This window comes from Lycorma delicatula, chromosome 2 (assembly GCF_047948215.1).
Source record: "Lycorma delicatula isolate Av1 chromosome 2, ASM4794821v1, whole genome shotgun sequence".
Lineage (NCBI taxonomy): Eukaryota > Metazoa > Arthropoda > Insecta > Hemiptera > Fulgoridae > Lycorma > Lycorma delicatula.
In genome coordinates this window covers 73,445,035-73,467,985 of record NC_134456.1, presented here as the reverse complement: position 1 = coordinate 73,467,985, position 22,951 = coordinate 73,445,035, and the positions used below count along the sequence as shown (strand labels likewise).

General features: G+C 28.0%; 1 protein-coding gene across 3 annotated transcripts in view; it reads left to right on the top strand.

The window, feature by feature from the left end:
• RhoGAP102A (Rho GTPase activating protein at 102A) overlaps positions 1-22,951 on the top strand; it is a 449,504-nt gene that overhangs the window by 397,546 nt on the left and 29,007 nt on the right. For all 3 annotated transcript variants that reach the window (XM_075355555.1, XM_075355554.1, XM_075355556.1), the window contains one exon: positions 16,800-17,006. In XM_075355555.1, the coding sequence (XP_075211670.1) occupies positions 16,800-17,006 (207 nt within the window). The remainder of the gene's footprint in view (positions 1-16,799; positions 17,007-22,951) is intronic.

The following is a 22,951-nucleotide window of genomic DNA, read 5'->3' as shown; positions in this document are numbered from 1 at the left end:
TCACACATGCTACAAATCATTCATCTCATTCTCTGAAGCAATACCTAACGGTGGTCCCGGAGGTTAAACAAATAAACAAAAAAAGAGGGTAGGAATGTGTTTAATTTCCAATTCATAAATAATCACCTCTACCCCAAACTAGACTGTTTATAATTTTTAATTCTTTCTATAATATATTTCTTTTCACAACTAGCTTAATAGAAAATATAGGTCGTTTATTAGACTGACTTTACTCTATATCACTAACCTTCACATTTAATCTGTTATTGTCAACTATGTATACAGTTTGTTCATATACATTTAGACTGAATTAGGAATTACTGAATGATAAATTTTATTCTTTATTGGTTAATTGGTAAATATTCTTATCCTAAATTCATTTATAAGAAATGCTTAAAAAAATACTGATTGTTTTTTAATCTGAGTTACATCACGCATACAAAAAAATAATTAAACTATATCCTGAACACTGAATATGTAATGTCTTAAAGAAGGTTTATAATTATCAGAAGGTAATGTCTACTTGGTCTGTAACAGAAGTTTACAAACCAAGTAGCTATAGAGATCATTTATAGAAAGTTGATGGACTATGTATTTTATTACAAATAATTCTCTTTAATGCCTAATGAATGGATTCATATGTTTCAATAAAGGATGATTACGTCATTATTAAACATTTTTGACATTCAAACTAGTTATTTAGTATTTCACTATTTTTGCCATTTTTCCTGTTGACAAACATATTTAATTTTATCAAATGATTTTTGTTAGATAATATCTTCAAACAAAATAATTAAGCTTTCATTTCATTAAAGTTTTCTCTATCTTCTACCATTTAAGCAAGAAATTTATCTTTCTTTTCTTACTAGGTTGTGGAGTTGCTTACAGTCTTAAAGTATTCAATCTGTAAAGATCTTTCCTTAGTTTTTCATCACCGAAATGTTATCATTGTCTTCACTGGATAGTAATTATGCTACTTCAACTGTTTAAATTATCACATTCAGAGGCATCTACTTCAAAACTGTCCTAGTGCATATATTTTTTTAGATTTCAATTCTTAATATAAGAAATAAATTAATATCAATCATTTTTAAAATAGAAATAATAAAGTAAAATCATTTAAATAAGATAGAAATGTTAGCTTATGAAAACATTATGAATAAATATTAAACATTCACATTAGCCCATATAAATGCTATATAAGTTGGATATATTTACCTTTAACTATAAAGTGTACAATGCACTTTTGAATTAAATATATCAAAATGTCAGCTAAATTACTGAAAAATGCCTGGAAGCACAAAGTTATGGCAAACACTTTTAATAAATTAACAGGAAAAACATTTAGCATGTGAAAAAATACGAAAGTTAATTATTAAGGGTTAAAGGTTTACAATATTGGTCTACCCTTGTATGCAATAAATATTTTTGTTATTGAGGACAAACTGCCCAAACAAACTGCAAGTTCCTGTGTAAATAAACTGAAAGTGTTATTTGTACTGAATATCACTTCATTTCATAGGTTTGACATTCTGATTTGTAACATAATTGTCTCAATGAAGAGGGTAACTGGGAACCATTGCATTTCTCATTCTCTTTAGTTAGCTTTAGTAAAGCTTGGATATTTGATATTTTTGTGATTAGCTGTGCCATTTTGTGAATGACTGACTCATATCAGATTGTCTGCAAACATTGTGGTTGTAGTGCATATATTTAAATTAGTTAGCTTTAGTAAAGCTTGGATATTTGATATTTTTGTGATTGGAATTTGTGATTTGAATTTATGCCATTTTGTGAATGATTAACTCATATCAGATTGTCTGCAAACATTGTTGTTGTAGTACATATATTTAAAATTTGGCTGATAAATAGATGTTTTTGATAAAAGTCCAGAACATGGAAATACATGGAAATTGTTTACTTTGATAATATGAGAAAGTTTGAAGAAATGATTTAACATAGTTCTATAATTTAATGGGGTAGAAAGGAATTTCTAGTATATAGTAAGATGTAATCAGTGGTTTATGTAATTTTTATAAATGAATTGTATTTCTTGTTATTTTTATTTTGTCTTTTTAGTGGCTATATATATAAACAATACACTAAAAAAGATTTTTAATAATAATAATAATAATATAAAAAAAGATATTTATAATAGTAATGAAATATACAAAATAAAATGTAAATGCAATGCAACATACACTGGACAAACAGGAAGAAAATTGAGATATAGCGAACACATGAAATCTTTTAAAAATCAAAAACAAGATTCTAATTATTCAACGCATTTAATAAAAGGACATACCCCCAATGAAAAATGGAAGAATCAATTAAATTAATTCACAATGTATTTTAAAAATTTAGAAATCTTCAAATTAAAAAGTAACAATAAAACAATCATTAATGAAGAGATCAAGAATCTCTTGCTTTTCAAAAATGAAAAGCATATGTCCTTTTCAAGACCTAATTTACTGAAACAGGAAACAGATAAATAAAATCAAAAGATAAAGTATAACTGTAAATAAAAAATAAACAAGAAGACCAGTGAAGGCATGAAAAGCATCAAAAGCCATGAAAAGCCAGGAAAGGCATCAAATAAAGGAAAGGGCATTGACTTAATATTTAAAGACTAACAGAAATTTAAAAGTATCAGTACAATAAGTTTTGGCAATGGAGTTACTCCATAACAAATCAACATATAATAAGAATGAAGTTAAGAAGTAAACAATACTCAACATAGAAAAAATAATACAATCTACATTATCAGTTATTTTTATCCATCCAATTTGTATCTTCCTACAGATTTTACTTTTTATGTATTACTCAATCAAGGAATACTTTAGGAATAAGCATCATAGCAGTAGAATTATTATAAAAAAAAAAGAACTGTAAATTATATAAACCCTTACAGGAAGATAATCTTTATTATCTTCCCGTAACATGTCTTAGCCTAGTTTTTTTTCTGTTTTTCTGATTGTCTGTGTTTTACTACCATAAACATTTACATTCCACACAATATTTTCAGGAATTTTGTTTAATTCTGAGATTTATTTGTGATTAAGATAACATATTTTTTGTATAAAACCTCTCTTTTCATGCGGTAGCATTTAATATCAACCTTACTTTAACAATCCTTTATAATTTTTCATCAAAAATGACAAAATTTTTCAGTTTTTTGTTTGTTGTGCTATTCTATCTTAACATTTAATTCCTCACTATGTTGCTGATCTTTATACCATAATAGTTACATCTTTGCCTTTCATCCAGAGGTTGTGGTTTTAAATTTCACTCAGGCATGGTATTTTCAATGTTTATAATTTTTTTTTAATATATATTTGTGAGTTAGAATTTGTCTTCTTTTTATTAAATTTCATTATGCAATTAATTTTTGGTTTCTGTCAACAAAAAAAAATGCAATCTGTGAATGTTAATAATTTTCTTTTTCACTTGGGTAGTTACTTTGCTCACAAATTATTCCTTCAATTTCTGTATTTTTTCTTCTAAGCGCGAGTTGAAAAGGAATGAACTGCAGTCTTTCCCTGTTCTTTCATCTTTTAATCTTATAACTGGCTTTTTTTTTGTCTTCAGTCATTTGACTGATTTGATGCAGCTCTCCAAGATTCCCTATCTAGTGCTAGTCGTTTCATTTCAGTATACCCCCTACATCCCACATCCCTAACAATTTGTTTTACATATTCCAAACGTGGCCTGCCTACACAATTTTTTCCTTCTACCCGTCCTCCCAATATTAAAGCGACTATTCCAGGATGCCTTAGTATATGTCCTATAAGACTGTCTCTTCTTTTAACTATATTTTTCCAAATGCTTCTTTCTTCATCTATTTGCCGCAACACCTCTTCATTTGTAACTAAAAATCCATCCGTCTGATTTTTAACATTCTCCTATAGCACCACATTTCAAAAGCTTCTAATCTTTTCTTCTCAGATACTCCGATTGTCCAAGTTTCACTACCATATAAAGCGACACTCCTAACATATACTTTCAAAAAACTTTTCCTGACATTTAAATTAATTTTTGATGTAAACAAATTATATTTCTGACTGAAGGCTCGTTTTGCCTGTGCTATAAGGCATTTTATATCGTTCCTGCTTCGTCCATTTTTAGTAATTCTACTTCCCAAATAACAAAATTCTTCTACCTCCATAATCTTTTCTCCTCCTATTTTCACATTCAGTGGTCCATCTTTGTTATTTCTACTATATTTCATTACTTTTGTTTGTTCTTGTTTATTTTCAAGAACAAAATAGGACTCCATCCATGCCATTCATTGTTTCTTCTAAATCCTTTTTACTTTCAGCTAGGATTACTATATCATCAGCAAATCGTAGCATCTTTATCTTTTCACCTTGTACTGTTGCTCCGAATCTAAATTGTTCTTTAACATCATTAACTGCTAATTCCATGTAAAGATTAAAAAGTAACAGGGTTAGGGAACATCCTTGTCGGACTCCCTTTCTTATTACTGGCTCTTTATTTTGATCAAATTTTAAATTTGAAGTCTGATTTTGCTAAAATTATTTTTTTTTTATTCCATAGTATATTATTAAATACTTCCACCATATCTAGAAATGCCATATGGGTTGTTTTATTCTTCCTAATCTGATTTTGAAAATTATTTTGAGGAATACAGCTCTTATACCATACTCTCTGAAATATAAGTACTTTTATCTAATACAACCAGTACCATATCTAGTAACAACTAGTACCATATCTAGTACTACTTTTTTTATATAAAAAAAAATAATTTATTTTGTAGCAAGAATATTCTTGCTACCAATTAAATTGTTTTAAAGATAAGAGGGTATTCCTCCAGCTCTAAATGTTTTATATACTAATGTCAAAATTTTATTAGCACCCTATACAATATAGTAACGTAACAAAGATAAATGTTTGAATTTTGTACCATATTAAAAGTAATTCTGGATTGAGAATGGTCATGCTGGGTATGGTTAATCATCTGTCAACTGTATTTGAATTAAACATAAAAGTAATGAAATGTTTGGTGACATACAATACATTAAAAAAAAAATGTGATGTATTTTAAACTTCTTAATATCACTTATTATTTGTATTATTTAATTTTATAGATAAAATTTTAAAAATATAAAACAGAATACTGTTGTCTGTTAGAAAGCAAACATATTCTTGCAGCTTTAGCAGCTGGTTAATTTGTTAATAATAATCCTGTGATACCCCTTTTCATTTGGGAGACCCAACAGGCCTACAGTAGATTAGATCCTAATTATCTTGTGGTAAAATTGATGGTGGGAAGGGAAGATCATGAGTCCCAAAAGGGACTCGTCATTGCATTCTTCTTAGGGTCGTGCTCCTGTTTTGTATCTCTTGCTTTTGGGAGTCTACTCTCTCGCTATTTCTTTTCCTCCTTTCCTTATCCTTATTTTCTTCTTCCTGATAATATAACAAGGAAGTACTGATTTACAACGCAGCAGTTATGCCAACAAAAGATTCACTCTCTCTAGACTCATATCTATTTCATAAATACACTATAAAACCTTGTAGTTCTGGACTATAGTTTGTAATCCTATCAATATAACACGTTATAAAAAGAGCATCACGTTAATAACTTATATTACCCTTTTACATCTATTTTAAACACTTTTAGTGCAGATTATGGTGTCTACTTATGAATATTAACACATTCTTACCATTCTAACTGATTTCATTCACATTTACTTACATACTGTTAAGGACTTGAATTGTAGCATCAGATAAAAGTAATCTGATAGAGAATGAATGTGAAGAAAACCTTGCTATTCTCTTAAATTAAGTTTCAGATTATGATAATAAACTAAGGTTGTATTTAGAAAATAACAACATGTTAGATAAATTAGTCCACAGGTAAAAATATGGATTCCTAAGCATTATGATGGAACAGGGGTAATTGTGGAAGAACCTTGATCAGAATAGCATTACAAAATACACAATCACAGTAAGAAATGCATTTTTTTCTGGTAATTGGAGCAGTGTATATAAAACCTATTGCTTCACTATAGAAAATGGTACTCTAATTTGTTATTTTATGCTACCTGTCATCCTTATGGCTTCTACACATGTAAAACACCCATCTGAAGTATAAAGGCACTCATCAAGAATTTATTTTTCTGAAAGTAATGATGATAATACACAGCCAGTCCCAGTAATGAACAGAGTGAAGGTGCCAATTACAGGGGCAGATTATCACTTGCAGTTTAGTTGGGTTGACTTACTGATATGCAACTGTATAGTTAGCTTGGTGAAGAAGACAATAGTAAACCACTTTATTTCTTATTTTTCTTAGCAAAACTGGTGTAGGTTGATTGTTATTCTTGGGAGTGGTTTGTGGCTTATGTCAGGTTGACTAAAACTAATAGTTATATTATTTAATTTATATACATATAGAATGTTAAATTCTATATAAATACATAAAAATAATCAATACTAGTATATAAAATAACAGTAACAAATATTTAAAGATAATAAAGAAATTAAATCTGTACAAAAGAAAAACATTACTTAGAAGATGATAGTTATAATGATTTAGATTGTGGATAATGGGAGGGGACATTAGAGCACATATTATTATTTGTACATATTAAACAAAAATGATGAAAATTCAGTTTTTTAAATACGCATTTTTAATAAGTTTTTTAAAACTTTTATTTTCTAATAAAACAACTTCAACATGGTTACGTGGGCTTTATTAAAGAAAATATTCAATTGTAAATAAACTGTGGGGAAATTCTTTACATGTAATTAAATAGCTATTAATAAAATAATGATATATGCTCATCTCTGCCTTCTCGGTTTGAGTTACAGAAGACAAATCATTTTTCACTCTAAAAATATTCATTATAATCCAACACAATAACTGTTACTGGGCATTAGCCTGTTATTGCTGATAAATAAATAAACAGATGAATAATAAACCTCTTTCTCATACAGCAAAGTGTCATATGCTTACATAAAAATAGTTCTGTTATATGATTTTATAGATAGATCTTGTTATTTATTTTGGAACTTTTTTCTTTTCTTTCACTTTTTACATGACTGACCAAAAAGGGATGTAATGTATTTGGGGTGTATTATGTTCCACCGTAGCAGTTCAACGGCTGAACCGATTTAGATGTACGACCCCTGTTTTGGAATCCTTACGTTATTGGGAGTGTCATAGGCGATATAAATATGCATGTGTATATATATATATATTTTAATGAATTTAAAAATCAATCAGATGAATGAGTCGTTTTTGAAACTCGCATCTCAACGCTTCATATTCTGAACGATTCATATTCGTACGTGTGAAGTTGTCTTACTAGTGTTTTTACACAGCTGCCCAAAAAGTATTTATTTTACCATTACGGTATTAGTTGTGAGGTAGATCGGTGAAGAGAGTAATGACTATTGACGTGTAATACTCAACGACCGACCAACTTAAGAAAATTTCCATTAATAATAATTTGTTTTTAAATACATATTACATTATTTACTTATCTAACCAGTCAAAATATCTTCAATATTAAAATTATTCCCTGAATGGTAAACCTTATCAGTTTAATTCATTAATTAAATTTAATATTAATCTTTGTATAAAATTTAATGTAAAATTATTAAAAATAAGTTTTAAAAATATATATATATATATATATATATATAAATTTAAAGCTTTTTACGTGATTGTATGTGTTTTCAAATAATCAATATAAATACTATGATGAATAAAACTTTGAATTAAAAAAAAGATAGATACATTATCTTCAAGTTAAATTCTATACTAGAAGATATGGTATAAAGTTATGTAAAATGTAACAAATTACTGACGTTAAGGGTTGGCACCTACAGGAAGGAAATTGTGATAAGAATGTTAGTCAAGTTGTATTTAGTCGGTAAACAAACAAAGCTTGAAGGAAATCGAACAAACAGTATGTCCCGATGTTAGATATCAAATATATATTCTAGTACTAGGAGGAAATTTTAAACATTATAAACATGTTAATAAATAACATGTCAACGTCATTTATAAAATATATTATTTCAACTTTACTACATAGTGCATTTCCAGATAAATTAACAATTAAACATCATTTTGAGTTAAATTATATATAAATAATAACAAAAACATTGTTACAAATATCCGAACGGAAATTTTCAAAGATTCCGCTTCACAGTTTATATCATAAAATAAACTAGATGTATAACTAAACGTCATCCTGTAATATACCAAGAACAAATTTTAATAAATGCAGCAGTATTAAAATACTCCATCCTTAAACGAATTATATTATATCAATATTACATTCTTATCTGTACAAATATTGATTCGCCATCGCTAATATTACCCGTTGCTCATAAGAACATACATAGGATTAAAAAGGTACATTGAAACGAAACATGAGAAAAATGGCCTCTTCCTTTCTAACAACTATACAAAAAAAATTAATATAAGGTAATTCTGAGCAATTACTTTATCTCCATTTTTGTTCATACAAATACCGTACCATAGTAAATACCAGATATGTTTAGGATCGGTAAAACACAAGATCTAAACGTTGGAAAATAGGTTTGGTAGCGGATGACCTGCGCAAGATGAAAGTTTTTCCTTTCTTTTTCCTGTTTAGCCACCGGGAATTACCGTTTAGGAATTACTTCAGAGGATGAATGAGGATGATATGTATGACTGTAAATGAATGATTGTACAGTCTCAGTTCGACCATTCCTGAAAAGTGTGGTTAATTGAAACCCAACCATCAAAGAACACCGGTATCCACGATCTAGTATTCAAATCTGTATAAAAGTAACTGCCTTTACTAGGTAGGACTTGAACGCTGGAACTCTCGACTTCCAAATCAGCTGATTTGGGAAGAAGCGTTCACCATTAGACCAACTCGGTGGGTAAGATTATAAAGTCTGCATCACGTTATCAGTACTCTAGTCAACTAGCAATCAGTTTTTTGGGTTACGGCGACCTGTTCGGATACTGTTCTGCTGAAAGACTTCAGGGTTAAGGTTACGATTAGAGCCTATGAAGATAAGAAGAATAAACCATAATAGTCGTCAGAATCAGCCGTTGAAGATATCTGACTGCCCTCTTCATAAGGTGATCACTAGTCGTACACATGACGAATATCTTTTTTCTTCTGTTAAGCCTCCAGAACCAACGAAAGGTATTACTTCAAGGATGATATGTATGAATACATATGTATACATATCAATGAACTGTAGTTTTGTACAGTCTAAAGTCGACCGTTCCTGATACATGTGGTTAACTGAAACCCAACCACCAAATAAAACCTGTATCCGCGGTCTAGCAGTCTAGTATTCAAATCCGTATAAAAGGAATTGCTTTACTAGCATTTGAACCTTAGAACTCACTTTAAAAAAGTTTTATATTAATTAAAAATTAAAAAACATGACTTAAAAAAACAGCTAAAAAAAATAGGATGTCCGATCAGTGCAGACCATTACACGACAGTGTAATGTAGAAGTGCGGAGCCCCTAGATTTCGGACCATTGCCGGCTTTATGTCAATATGCTTGGTTAAAATATTTAACTTTGTTAAAATGCCCGCGTACTATAAATTTACCACTGCCTATATCTTGGAAATGACTTTGTTCATTTCGTTCAACGATTTGATTTTAATGGGTTATTTGTATAAAGTATAATTTTTTTCAATTTATTTAAATATAAACATACTTATTAGCCTGTGGCACTCCCGGTAACGTTAGGATTCCAACCCAGAATCATCTAAATCGGTTCAGCCGTTGGGCTGCTGCGGTGGAACAAAGATACACACATACACCCTAAATATATTAAACTCCTTTTTGACACTCGTATAAAAACGAATAAATAGGTAAAAAAAAATAGCATGTAATTATATTAATTTAATCACTTTTAATTCAACCACAAATTTTAAAAATTACCTTTGAAATGAATCCAATAATCGATCATCAAATACATAATAATTTAAAAAAATAAAAAAAAACAATAAAAAATTTACGAACACATTCTCAAATGTAACTATTATCCTAAATTTTATCGATGTATATTCTCATGTTACAAGAGATACAATACGTAAAAGAGCACGTGTGAAAACATATTCGCACTAAACTTATAGCTCTAAGGCAAGGATTTCTTAATAACACCTGATATTTTAGGTCACAGTTACGTAAATTACATTAAAAACTGATTTAAATTAATATATTTTTGTAAAACTACGTTATACTGTCTGTAAAAAGTTTAAGAAATAGGATTCAGAAAGTGGCTAGTCTCCAATAGCTGTGACGCGATTCTAATATAGTACAGCATCGTGACGTTACACAACATCAGACAGTAAACATTGTCACGTGTTTCCACGTGACTTACTGATCACTATATATTTGCCACAAAGTATTAAATGTACCAGTAAAAATATCTGTAAATATCAGTAAAAAATATAATTTATATATATATATATATATATATATATATATATATATATATATATATATATATATAAACAACAATATATTAACGGTACTTACATATTAACCCGTCGACCATAACCATTTTGATCCCGTAACTTTGAAAATACTTTAAAGCCCTACGCTGGCTAACCTCGACTAATTAACAGTATTGCTTTGATTATTTAAATAATAAATAATTGCAATAATTACTGAATTTATTATTTATAAATACTCAAAACATTATTGTATTAATTAGTTAATGTTAGCGAGCGTAGGTTAAATTTGGTTAAATTATATTTATAAAATAAATAAATACAAATGTTATAAAAATAGTAATATAATGGTTATATCGGGTGATATTAAAAATAACCAAAAAGTTTCTAATTCATTGGTCGACGGGCTAATACGTTACGTACTTCTTTTGTAAAAGGAGATTTTTAAATAAATTGGTCAAAAGACCGTTTATACAGTAAAGTCATATAATAAAACTGAAACCTACTTTCTATTTTGTCTGGGTTGAAAGAAGAAATAATGTTACTTTTCTAGAAGAGAATATTTTTTTAAGGGAAACAAGTTCCTAAACAAAGAATGAAAATGTAAAAAAGTTCCAACGAATGAGTAAATTTCAAAAATGCTATGTAAATAACCCCCAAGACGTAATATTTTATTTTAAAATGGACTATATATAGACATAATTATAACAAACTTAATGATTGTTTTAAAACTAAACAGCTTTAATCTAGTTCTAAACTAAATCAATTGAATCATCCCAGAAAAATTGTAATCTAAGACCCCTTAACGTTTTACACTAGAAAAAAAGCCATGATTGACTAAATTGTAATTTAACATAACACATCAGTTAATATTAAAACAGTAAAGCCGGTAGGGAATGCCTTAAATTATCAACACATCGGTTTTCGCATCAGAATGAAATGGCACAAGAACTAACCTTAGTAGATGGCACGCATTACTTTACCTGGAAAACTAATTTTAATTAATTAAATCTTTTAAGTAATTATTAAACATTAAACAGAATGATAAATACATAAATTTCCATGGAAGTATAAATAATCTAATATTAACATACAACTAGTAAACAGAAAATATAGAATTTATACAAAAACTTAACTTTCTTACCGTTAGTCAAATTTTGTTAATCTATCATTTTGCTGTAGTTTTCTACACTTTTTTAGTAAATAAATAATTTTTTTCCAATAATCAGCATAACACTCATGTATCGAAATTAAATCTTTCAACGAATAAAAACTGAAACACAAAAATCAGATAGACAAAATTTTCTTAGGAAACTTTCAATAATAATCTATTTACTTAAGGTAATACGAACGTTATCGTTACGTTAACGTTTAGTTTAAATGTAATCAACATTTGATACATATAATCCTAGAACAATAAGGTGATATAATGTTATATTATGCTAATTATATTAGCATAACGAATTTGTCACAACTTATCGCGGCTAATCTAAGTACGTCTAACTAACCACTACATATATCCACTAACAAAACATTATACGTTGTAACTTGTCTGTGCACATAAAGTTAGGTTAGCGAGGGGAGCAAAATCAGGAAATGTTATTTATCTAACGTACATTGTTTTATAATTTACCTTAAGATTAGATTTAAAATGGAAATTTTTTTATTTTCTTTAAATAGTATTGAGTATTTATTTTGTCCAAAAATAAATTTACATTACTGTTAAAAATCATTTGAAAATTATTTAAATACTAATTTTGTTATTAATTTTTCATTATAACTACTACCGCTAATTAAACTGCTGTCAGAAGCAGTATTTTCTTATACACATTGGTAGTATTTTTCAAACAATAAAAGAATCAATAAACATGGATTTTTCTTTATGAGTCCGAAGTATTAAAGATATTTATTTCCAACTAATCTTATACATAGTTGGGTTGGCATGAAAAAATACTGCTAGAAATTTTTCAACCATAAATAACTTTTAAAAAAACATGTATGAAATGAAAAATTAACTTATTTTCTATATAAAAAAAATGTCTATCTAAAAAGAATAATTGATACTTAATCCATAAACACATGATGACGTTTAAAAATAAAAGGTTTTACTTTGGTGTACATCACTAAAGCAAAGCTTGAATTTGAAAATTTTTATTTTATGAATCACTTGATGGAAATTTAGATGTTGATACCATACTGAACCTTTTTTTTGTTATAGTTGGGAATTAAAATTTATTTGAAGAAAACCTTTAATAACTATGGCAATCTATGCAAACAAAAAACCAAGCTTTTTGCATGCTTTCCAGAATATTCTCAACTTTCCACAACTTTATTAAAATGTTAGATAAAAAATTAATATTTAAGTATATTTAGAAACAGAGTTTAATCTATACTTTTTTATTCTGTGATCATCTGCTTCAAAATGTTAGCCATTTTAAGAATTGCCATTTCAGCTCTCTGTAAAGGTATGGAGGTTTTTTCACTTTGCTATAACAGTATGTACCTCCAACAGAATTGTCAAATATATTAAATAATTTCAATTAATTATGGGATGTGAAGGAAACAATTTTCATTAAAACCAGAGGGAATCTTGACCACCTATTACAGAAGAATACAATCACTTCACAGTATTTCAAAGCGTAAAAACTACACAAGTACAAAGTTTTTACATTTTGTTGTACATTTTAGTGAAGCCGCTGCACTCTTCCACAGCATCTGTAATCTTTTCAGACTGTATACAAAGTAGTACAGATCTTGCAATGGTCTCTACAATTGTTTAATTGTAGAACAGCTACATTCGTTGATAAAACAAGATCAAATAACAAGTAATTTTAATAGAACTTTCTTTTCCTTCACAATTTTTTTCATCATCTAGTTAATTAAAAATGTACCATATTTTCGTACATTTCAAAAGAAATTTCCTACCTTTATTGGAAGCTGATATAGCAATTTTTTAAATGCTCACAACACTGAAACTTACATCAGAAAGCTTTCAAAAAAAAAACAATTAGAACTCTCTTCTTAAATTTATATAAAAGATTGTCTTCTAATGTATCACTTAATGAAGTTTTAAAACATTAAAAATGATAATAACCAGAAAGCAGGTTGAAAATAGAATACTTATATGCATAATTTTCAGTAGTTCCTAGAGATTTTCTACTTAAAATTTTAAAAACAATAATAACCAAACAAAATGCAAATGTTTTAATGTTATAAAACCAATCTTTTTTTAACCATGTCATAAGACACAACTCTTCTGACACAATGCTTTTTTTTCTTTTGCACTATTGTGAAAGGAACTTGTGTACTTCACCATACCTAGACCCCTCTTTCAATTTTGTATACTTGACTCCACTTTATATTTCTGAGATTAATCTCATTTCATTCATGTACAGTAAAAATGATGCTTGTGAAGAGGGCTTTAAGAAAGAATTTTAGTTTTCTCTAGTCTTAGATATCTAGCCTATTTTAATTTTATTAATTTTTTTTATGGAAATAATTATGTAATATGGAAACCCTTAAACTACTTTTCAACCATTAAACATAGAAAAATTAAATGCTTCTATATCACAATGATTATTTTTCCAGTATGAGATCACACACTCCAAGTACATATGGGCAGGTCACTGAAGATTTTAAATAGAAGGTTAGATTGCAACACAACATTTTAAAGACCATTAAAAAAAAACAATCTAAAAATCTATGGACAATCATTGCAGATTATTAATGGAGGTCATTTAATTTTTATTTACAATTATTTTCATAGTGGCTTATTGCATACCCCAAGTAGTGATCTCACCTAAAAATAGATCATTTTGCAGAAGGAGCAATTACTAAATTTAAATATTTTAGTGTTTCATTGTTGATCAGTTATTTAAGAGGTACTATAGAAAATTTTTGAAACTAACTAGATTTTTATGAAAACCTTTGCATATTATATTTGTTCAAATAACATAATGTTGTTTTCGTCAAATTTTACATGAATAAAATTTGATTTAACGTATTCCTTCTAGCTTTGTTTCCTGGAAAACTTTTGGATTTATTCATCATTAATTGCCAATAAACTGGAATCTGTGACTACTCTTGCCTCCATAATTGAAAAATAGTTTACAGCCCCCTTATTTTCATTAAATTTTACCAGAAACTAATTCACCATATGATCATCAAGATTAAAGTTTTAATAAAATGGCAAATTAAAATTTAAACTTACTGTAAATTAGTATTTTTATAGCTAAATACCTAATTTATTAAGTATTTGTCTACTGTAGGTACTTAATTATATTATACTAGACCTGTTTAGTAACAGTCAGTATATGCAGTGTAACATTGCTTACAACATAACAGTTTTGTTGCAAAAATTTAGTCTTATAACAGTTTAATGATTAAAAAAGAATCACTAAAAATAAAACAGGCAATACAAGATTTTCAAAAGAATGTTAGTGAGTGGCTTTCAACATTACAATAACAGAAATCGACATATAAAAAAATTAATAAAGATCATGAAATATAATATACCAAATAAACGATAGTGATGGCATTAATTTTAACACATTTAAAGAACATGAAATTTACAACCACACAAAATTTCAAAAATTACAAAGCAAATCATCAAATGAAAAACAACATAGATTGAATAAGTAATTCAGCTACTATACAGATTTCCTAACCTTTTTTAGATGGGCACTACAAAAAACATGCTACTAATAACTCCAATCAGAAAAAGTTCGATAAATTACCTCTGAAAGTTCTTCTGGAAGAATAATTACAGAGTAATTTTAAAGTAAACATTTTCAATTTTTAATTAATTATTAATTTACTTCTTATAAAAACAATCTGGCTTATTTTCTGTAAAAACAAGAAAATAGAGGATAATATATGAATAGACTGCGGATGTTATCAGGCAGATAAAAAAAGAAAAACGAAGTGTGCAGTAATAGTAAAGAGGCAAACAAAATTTTATTCACTTAATGTACAAAGCACTAAAGAAATTAATCCAAATAATATAAAAAGTGTACAAAATTAATACTTGAAAAAAAACTTGTATAAAAAAAAGATTATAAGTATGCTTCATATTCTAAAAATTGTGCTACAAAAAAAAGAAAAAGACGAATAAATATAAAATATTATCTTTTAAAAGATATAGAAAAAAAAGGAACGACACAAGATAAATATAAATATAATGATTATTATATTACTGATGATACACATCACATAATTCCTAAAATATCCATTACCGTGAAAAAAATCAGTCGGAATTACAGCCAATAAAATGACCAACCAAGCTACAGGAATTTTCATAGAATTTTTATTCTACAATTCTATTAATACAAGGCACAATTAGCTTGTTATGCATGTATGCTTGTTTGAGCTGGATTGATCTGAATATTTAAAAAAATATATATTTCTACGTCTGTATAAGTTTGAATTATGCAGCTGGAACTTGTATCTTAATCCAGGGCTATTATGAAACAAATTTTCATTACAATAGATGTGTTCAACCAATCAAAAGCTTACTCATTTTAACCAGTCACCAATCAGAAGCGGATGTTGTTTAATGAATCAACTGTTTCTTTATTATGATTTTAATCCAATTTAGAAGTTATCCAGCAGAAGTTAATTTGAAAGTAAACCAATAGGTAACTAAGTTTCTATATTACACTGTTTATCCTTCTTTTAATTATGTTGGTTTCGGAGGAAGGAATATCTTTTTTAACACTAATCGATATTAAATAAAAGGCAGAACTTCATTACATCTTTTCATATAATAATTTCATTCACATTAGTGAATACTTTTAATCCAGATTTTTTTTAAATTTTAAATGTGTGGTTTTTTGAATAACAAGTTATGCTCTACACAATTTATTATTTGGCTGTTTAACTGCTGTCACTTCTTTAGCAAATTATAAATGTAAATTTAAAAACTATTTCACTGTTAAATCATTAATTAAATGTAAATAACTTACAGAGTACATGAATTGTACAGGATATTAGATAAAATGAATATCTTAAATCTACTTTCATCATTTCTTATTGCTCTTATAACAGAATTGGCACATTTAAGTTAGGAAAATTCTAATATTAATAAATCCATGGGCTTTTATGTAGGTATTAATCTACATAATAGATAATGTAAATAATATATAATCTACATAATTTATTACATTTATAATTATTTAAATGTAATAAGTAAAAAAGGGGATAAAATATATGAGTAGAATGAGTTGTATAAAAAAAATTAAGTAAAAAAGAAAAAAATATTTACATAAAAAACATTTAATTTTAATAAAAAATGTAATTTGTACAAATTAATTTTAAATAAAGTATGTAATTTGTGTTTGTGTTTCAGAAAGGATCCTGTGAGAGTTTAATATCACCAACATTGAGTATGCCAGGTCTACTAGACAGTCTCTCATGTGGTTCAACTCAGGATTTATCAGCACCTGAAGGAGGTGTACCAAACATTGTTATGACCTGTTTACGGCATCTGGAGATGCATGGCTTACATACTTTAGGTATATTCAGAGTGAGTTCATCAAAAAAAAGAGTTCGGCAGGTAATTATATAATTTAAAAGAAAAAAGTTATAACATTTTTCAGCTAACATTTTTTTATTATTTCATAAAACAAGAAAAGATTTAGAAGAAATACTAAATGAAATGGATTTATTGTAATACTCATTACTTCATATATATATATATATATATATATATATATATATATAGAGAGAGAGAGAGAGAGAGTGAGAGAGAGAGAGAGAGAGAGAGAGAGAGTGGTACAAGGAAATGGGAAATCTTGACTCTCATAAAAGTAAAAAAAAAATGAATTTACAAGTTTTATTGTTGAAAATAAAAAGTAAATTTTTCATGCCATTAAGGGTCCCAAAACAAAAAAATTTTAAATTTCTAAAAACAACTTCCGTAATATGATGGTCATTCAAACGTAAACATTCCTGGAAGCAATGTTGAGATTTTGCATGGCACTTTCAAACACATCAATGAGACTTGCAGTGATTTCTTCTCCTCATTTTCAAATCAGCAATCGTTGTTGGGCGAGGGGTGTACACTTTACTTTGGAGGTGGCCCCACAAGAAAAAATCACACATTTACAAGTCAGTCTGTGAAATTGCATGATTACAAGCTGTCGATGGCTGCCATTGATGCAGTATGGGCCAGGCTCCATCTTGCTGAAACCAAGGTTTATGAAGATCAGGAAAGTTCTGAAGTTCTGATCATATCGTTCAGAAATTACTGTCGTTGCATTCCTCTCTCATCCTTGAAAAAGTAAGGCCCAATTGCACCTCGTGTTGATATGGCACACCAAACTGTAACCTTTTGGCTGTGTAAATGATTGGGTTTTCAGCTGGCCAATATCTGCAATTTTGCTTGTTTACATACCTGCTGATATGGAAATGTGCTTCATCCAACATGAAATGGTTGTCAACAAAATTGGGGTCGTTAATCTTTTCAATCATTTTATTACATAACTGTTGTCGCACTATGTATTCTGATGGTTTCAGTTCCTGTACAATTTGATTTTTGTACAGGTAAAACTGCAAATCACTGTGGAGTATATGGCTGATGGTTGTTTGGTTTAGGTTCAATGCTGCTGTGTGTTTCCTTGCCGATAGTTTTGGGCTCCTTCCAATTGAAGCCCAAAGTGCTTCAATGTTTTCTGGGGTTTGTTGACCTCCTGGCGATTTCTTTTTTTAAAGCTGAACCCATCTTCTCAAAATCCTCAACCCATGTTTTGATGGCGTGGCAAGTTGGTACGCACCATGACATCCTAAATTGTAATGACATTGGAATTCCCGTTGAGCAGCAGTCACACTGTTACCATTCTTGTAAACAGCCTTCACTGCAAATACATGTTGTGTACCGACCGACCCACAGGTCCAAGATTACTAAATGGCAGTTAGTTTTGCACAGAAGGGTGCCACTGCCACCAGCTTTTTATCAGCTTCTCAGGGCTGCCACTACTACTTTCAAAATTTCCTGTTTCCCTGTGCCACTCTGTATTATTTTACTGAAATTAATCTTTGTAAGATTCATATTATTCCTCTGTACTATTAAATTAAATTTAATATCTATTAAAAAACCACCCAGTACAGAATATTGGGGAAAGACATATCTTACCTTAATTTTTCATGATAGTACTTGTGCAGGATACTGTATCCTCAGTCAACATTGAAATAATGTCTTTATTTCAAGAATCATAAAAATTTAAGTTAAGATATGTCTTATCTTAATATTCTGTAACAGGTGGTTTATTTAATAAAGCTTATATATATATGTAAATAATTAGTATTTATAAACCACCAGCTACACACATAAATGATCAGAATGGTTCTAAAAGTTATGATAGAAAATATATTTTATACAATTATATAAACACAAACACAAATAAAATAGTGGATATTTACAATATAAAAAACAATATACAATTACATACAAGTATAACCCTGTAAATAATATTTTGAAAAAATTTTTTAGTTATAACAAATATATTTTTGATAGATTTAACTTAAGTGGCATATATAGAATTAAATGTACAGACTGTGATGCCATATATAGGTAAAACTGATAGCTCTTTTAAAGCAAGATTCTCGTAACATCTAAGAGCATTTAAAAATAAAAAGAAAAATGTTTCAAATACGGCAGATAACTTGATTTTAAATGGACATAAAATTACAGATTTAGTAAATAATCTTAAAATATTATAAATGTTTAATGTTATAAACAAACTGGAGCATTTGGAGAAATATTATACTTATAAATATATAAAAGTTTCTATTTAGTAGCCACCAGGTAAATTTTGAGCAGAATGATCTGTTTAAATTGGTAGGCCAGTAGAATAAAATTTTAACATCTGACTAATAGTTCTAATCAGTCATGACTTGGTTGACAAAGTAGCTTAATGCTAATGATAAGGTATTTTAATAACTGATGATGAATCTGTAGGATTTGAAAAGACCTTATTAGATTGAAGGTAAGATCATTCTTGCTTTTTTTGTGTGTTATCTGGTGGTTTATAAATACTAATTATAATTCAACACACACAATATGTTTAAAAAATTAATATATATATATTTTTTTTTAAAGAATTTTTTTTTAATAACAATACTCCTCTGTACCAATACAATTAAAATATATTTAATAAGATCAACTCTAAGAACAGAATAATTGTAATAGGATGACTTACCTTATTTCATTACACAAACACAAGTGCTTTCATGAACTTGAAAGCTTGATGAAAGTGCTTTCATCATCAGCTGCATACATTATCCATACATACATTTATATATACATCATATATTAATACAAAAAACATCATAAACTTGCAATCCATGATAAAATAGTAAAGTAAATTCAGTGAAATGGCTGGTACATGATTTTGCTTTACTTAAGATTTTGTTTTTATTTTAAAAGTTTTAATTTTTATCTTTGTTTTAATTATATTTTTACATTTGAATTTTAACTTAATTGATTAATATTTATCATTTTAAGCAATTTTTTATATTTTATGGTTTTTATTTTTGTTTACAATTTTTAAAAAATTTAGATTTAAATAAAAGTTTTAAATAAGATTTTAAAGTACAATAAGTTAAATTTAATTTAAAAAAATTTTAATAAAATTTAATTAGTTTAAAACTATTTTTAACATAAAATTATAGGTGAATAAGTGGCATGTTATCATGAATTGCAGGTTTATGATGTTTTTTGTAATATATATTATATATATGTAAATGTATGCAGCTGATGATGCGAATCAAGTTCGCGAAAGCACTTCCGTTTCTGTAATGAAATAAGGTAAATCATCCTATTTTAATTATTCTATACTCAGGGTTGATTTATTAAATATAAATATAATATATATATTAAAAAACAACAACTTAACCAGCAAACACATGGGTTTTCTCTTGCTGTGTTTGGTGGTTAAGTAGTTGTTTTTTGAGTTTAATTGGCACAGTGGTCAGTATGTTGATTAATTATTTGAGTTTTAAGAAAGTTTTATATATGTTCACATTCATCTGCAGAACTACTCGACCAATTTTGACAATCTTGGTCAGATTACTTTTGTATATGGAGCATTGATGCCATTAAATTTCAACCTAAAAGGTCAAGGGGGTGAGGCTGTACAACAAGGTCACCTGTTGAGCAAGGTCATCATTTTGAAATTTTGCCTAATTAAGGTTTTATATTTCTTAAACACATTTGTTAATAATTAAAAAATCTCCAGAAAAAAATGTTTCCAAAATCAAACTCCCAACCCAAAAATACTCTAAACTAGTAACTAACTAGATATACTGCATCAATAATACCACAATGAGCACTAGTGTAGTATTGACGTACAGCTGTTGTAGTCGGCCACTATGTCATGACGTCATAGGTGAATGGTAAAATTAAATAAATGAATAATATTTTAAGGATAAAAAATTATTTAAAGTGGCTGCTAGTATCACTCAAATGAAATACGGTATGTGTGCGCACTTTGGTTAGAATTAAACAAAAAATATTATATTTAAATAAAATGATAACTATTTTTAATTAAGCTGGTTGTTAGCCGTGCATCAGACAAAAGCTGTGTGACAGAAAAGCCCTAGAACTGCGTTGTCAGTTTTTTTCGAATACTTTAGAAAACATGAATAGTAACAAAATTAGTCTAGACTTTTAAAATTACCACCTTTCCTAATGAGAGGTATAAAAATGAAAGTTCCGCAAATGGAATCGCAAATCTTTTACACATGCAAAAGAGCGCATTATAATAGCATTAAAAATAATAAACTAGAAAACTCAAACTTTGCCAAACATAGAATAGGGTCATACATACAATTATAATAATTTCATGAAAAACTGAGATATTTCTTATAAATATTACAATACTTATAATTTGGAAAAATATCCAAATATCTACTGCAATAATAAAAATTTAATTAATGGATAATTTTTTTTTAAAAACGATATATAACTTAAATAAAAACATACTTAATATAAATATAAAGAAGCAATAATTTAATGTAATATCTCTGATAACATGGTTCTGTTTGATTTCATTTTAATCTGCCAGAGTACACGTATATTCTTTCAGTATACTGTTAGGACCGGACAGAAGTGATCGCTTTACGTTTTAATTGTGATCTTTTAAATTTTTGACTTTAATAATAATTTTATCTCCTGATGATGGTTTTCAAGTAACCCGAAAGATTTTGAGTTCATATCAATGTGCTGGTAAGGCTGATTTCATTAATTGTTAATATTAATCAGCAATATCGTGTTCCAAAAATTAATTCTTACATATAACAATGGAAGTCTTACGGCAGGTGAGAAATATTCAGTTGCTGAAAATTCATTAATTAAATTTTCAGTGGGATAATAACTCTGTCCATTACTTCTTTTAAAATACTAGCAGAAATTTCATAAATGCTCTTTTAATGTTTGCTCATTATACTTAAAATACAAATTTTAACTTGCTAGATGTCTGCAGGGAAGAAAAATACTGATTCATTAACAAAACCATTCAGGATGAATAGCTTTGCTTGAAATGGATCATTATTAATGTTGTTTGAAATATTGGAAAAGAAATTAAATTCCTCTGCTACCTGAATATAAGGGATAATAAGGGAATATAAGGGATAACTTGACTCTTTTTGAATGTTTGCTGAAGTTATCTCACCTGTTTTCTTTTTTAATCTACTTTCACTTTAGATAACTCAAAAGGGGAAATTATGTCAATTCGGCCAAAGTTTGCTTGTCAGTGATTTTGCAGCCAGAGTTGTGGCATTTTTAGTCCTTTGGCTCCCAGAAATTTTTGATAGATATCTTCCATAAAATTCCAGGGTTTATTATTCTGCTACCTGCATAAAAGTCCTGCTATAATTTAGCACCTTTGCAGCGGTTTGCTAAAAAATTCAGAACTCATTTATTTATTAACAAATTCTTATGTTTTTTTTTCTATTAACTACTCTAAAATATTAAGTAGGGTACTAATACATAATGCAAAAAAAAAATATATTATAAAAGTTCAATTAAAAATGAATACACACACCAAATTTCATTGAATTATTTCAATAAATAAGTCAGAAATTTTTTTGTATATTAACACACTTTCGGTTTTGTGGGGAGGCCTTCGTCAAGTTAGGTAAAAATGTTATTTATAACCCAACACAATTTTTAGCATTATTGAAAAATATTTACACAAAACATAATTTTTCAATAATAAGAACAGTTTTATTTTAATGCAAAAACACGTAACCTAAATATTATAAAAAATAATTATACGGTACATAAATGTTTGAGGAAGAGTTAATTCTAGCATTTGTGTTGTGGAAAATACTTTGTATGTACATTTTTTTTGCACTTAGCACATATAAAGGTGGATTTTTATCTGGATCATCAATAAAAGATGAGCTTTCATCCGGTACCTCACTTTCTGTTGAGAAAAGTGTTCACTAGAAAAACTGTCTTGCTCAATCATTCTCAAATTATTCTTGTAATAGTATTTA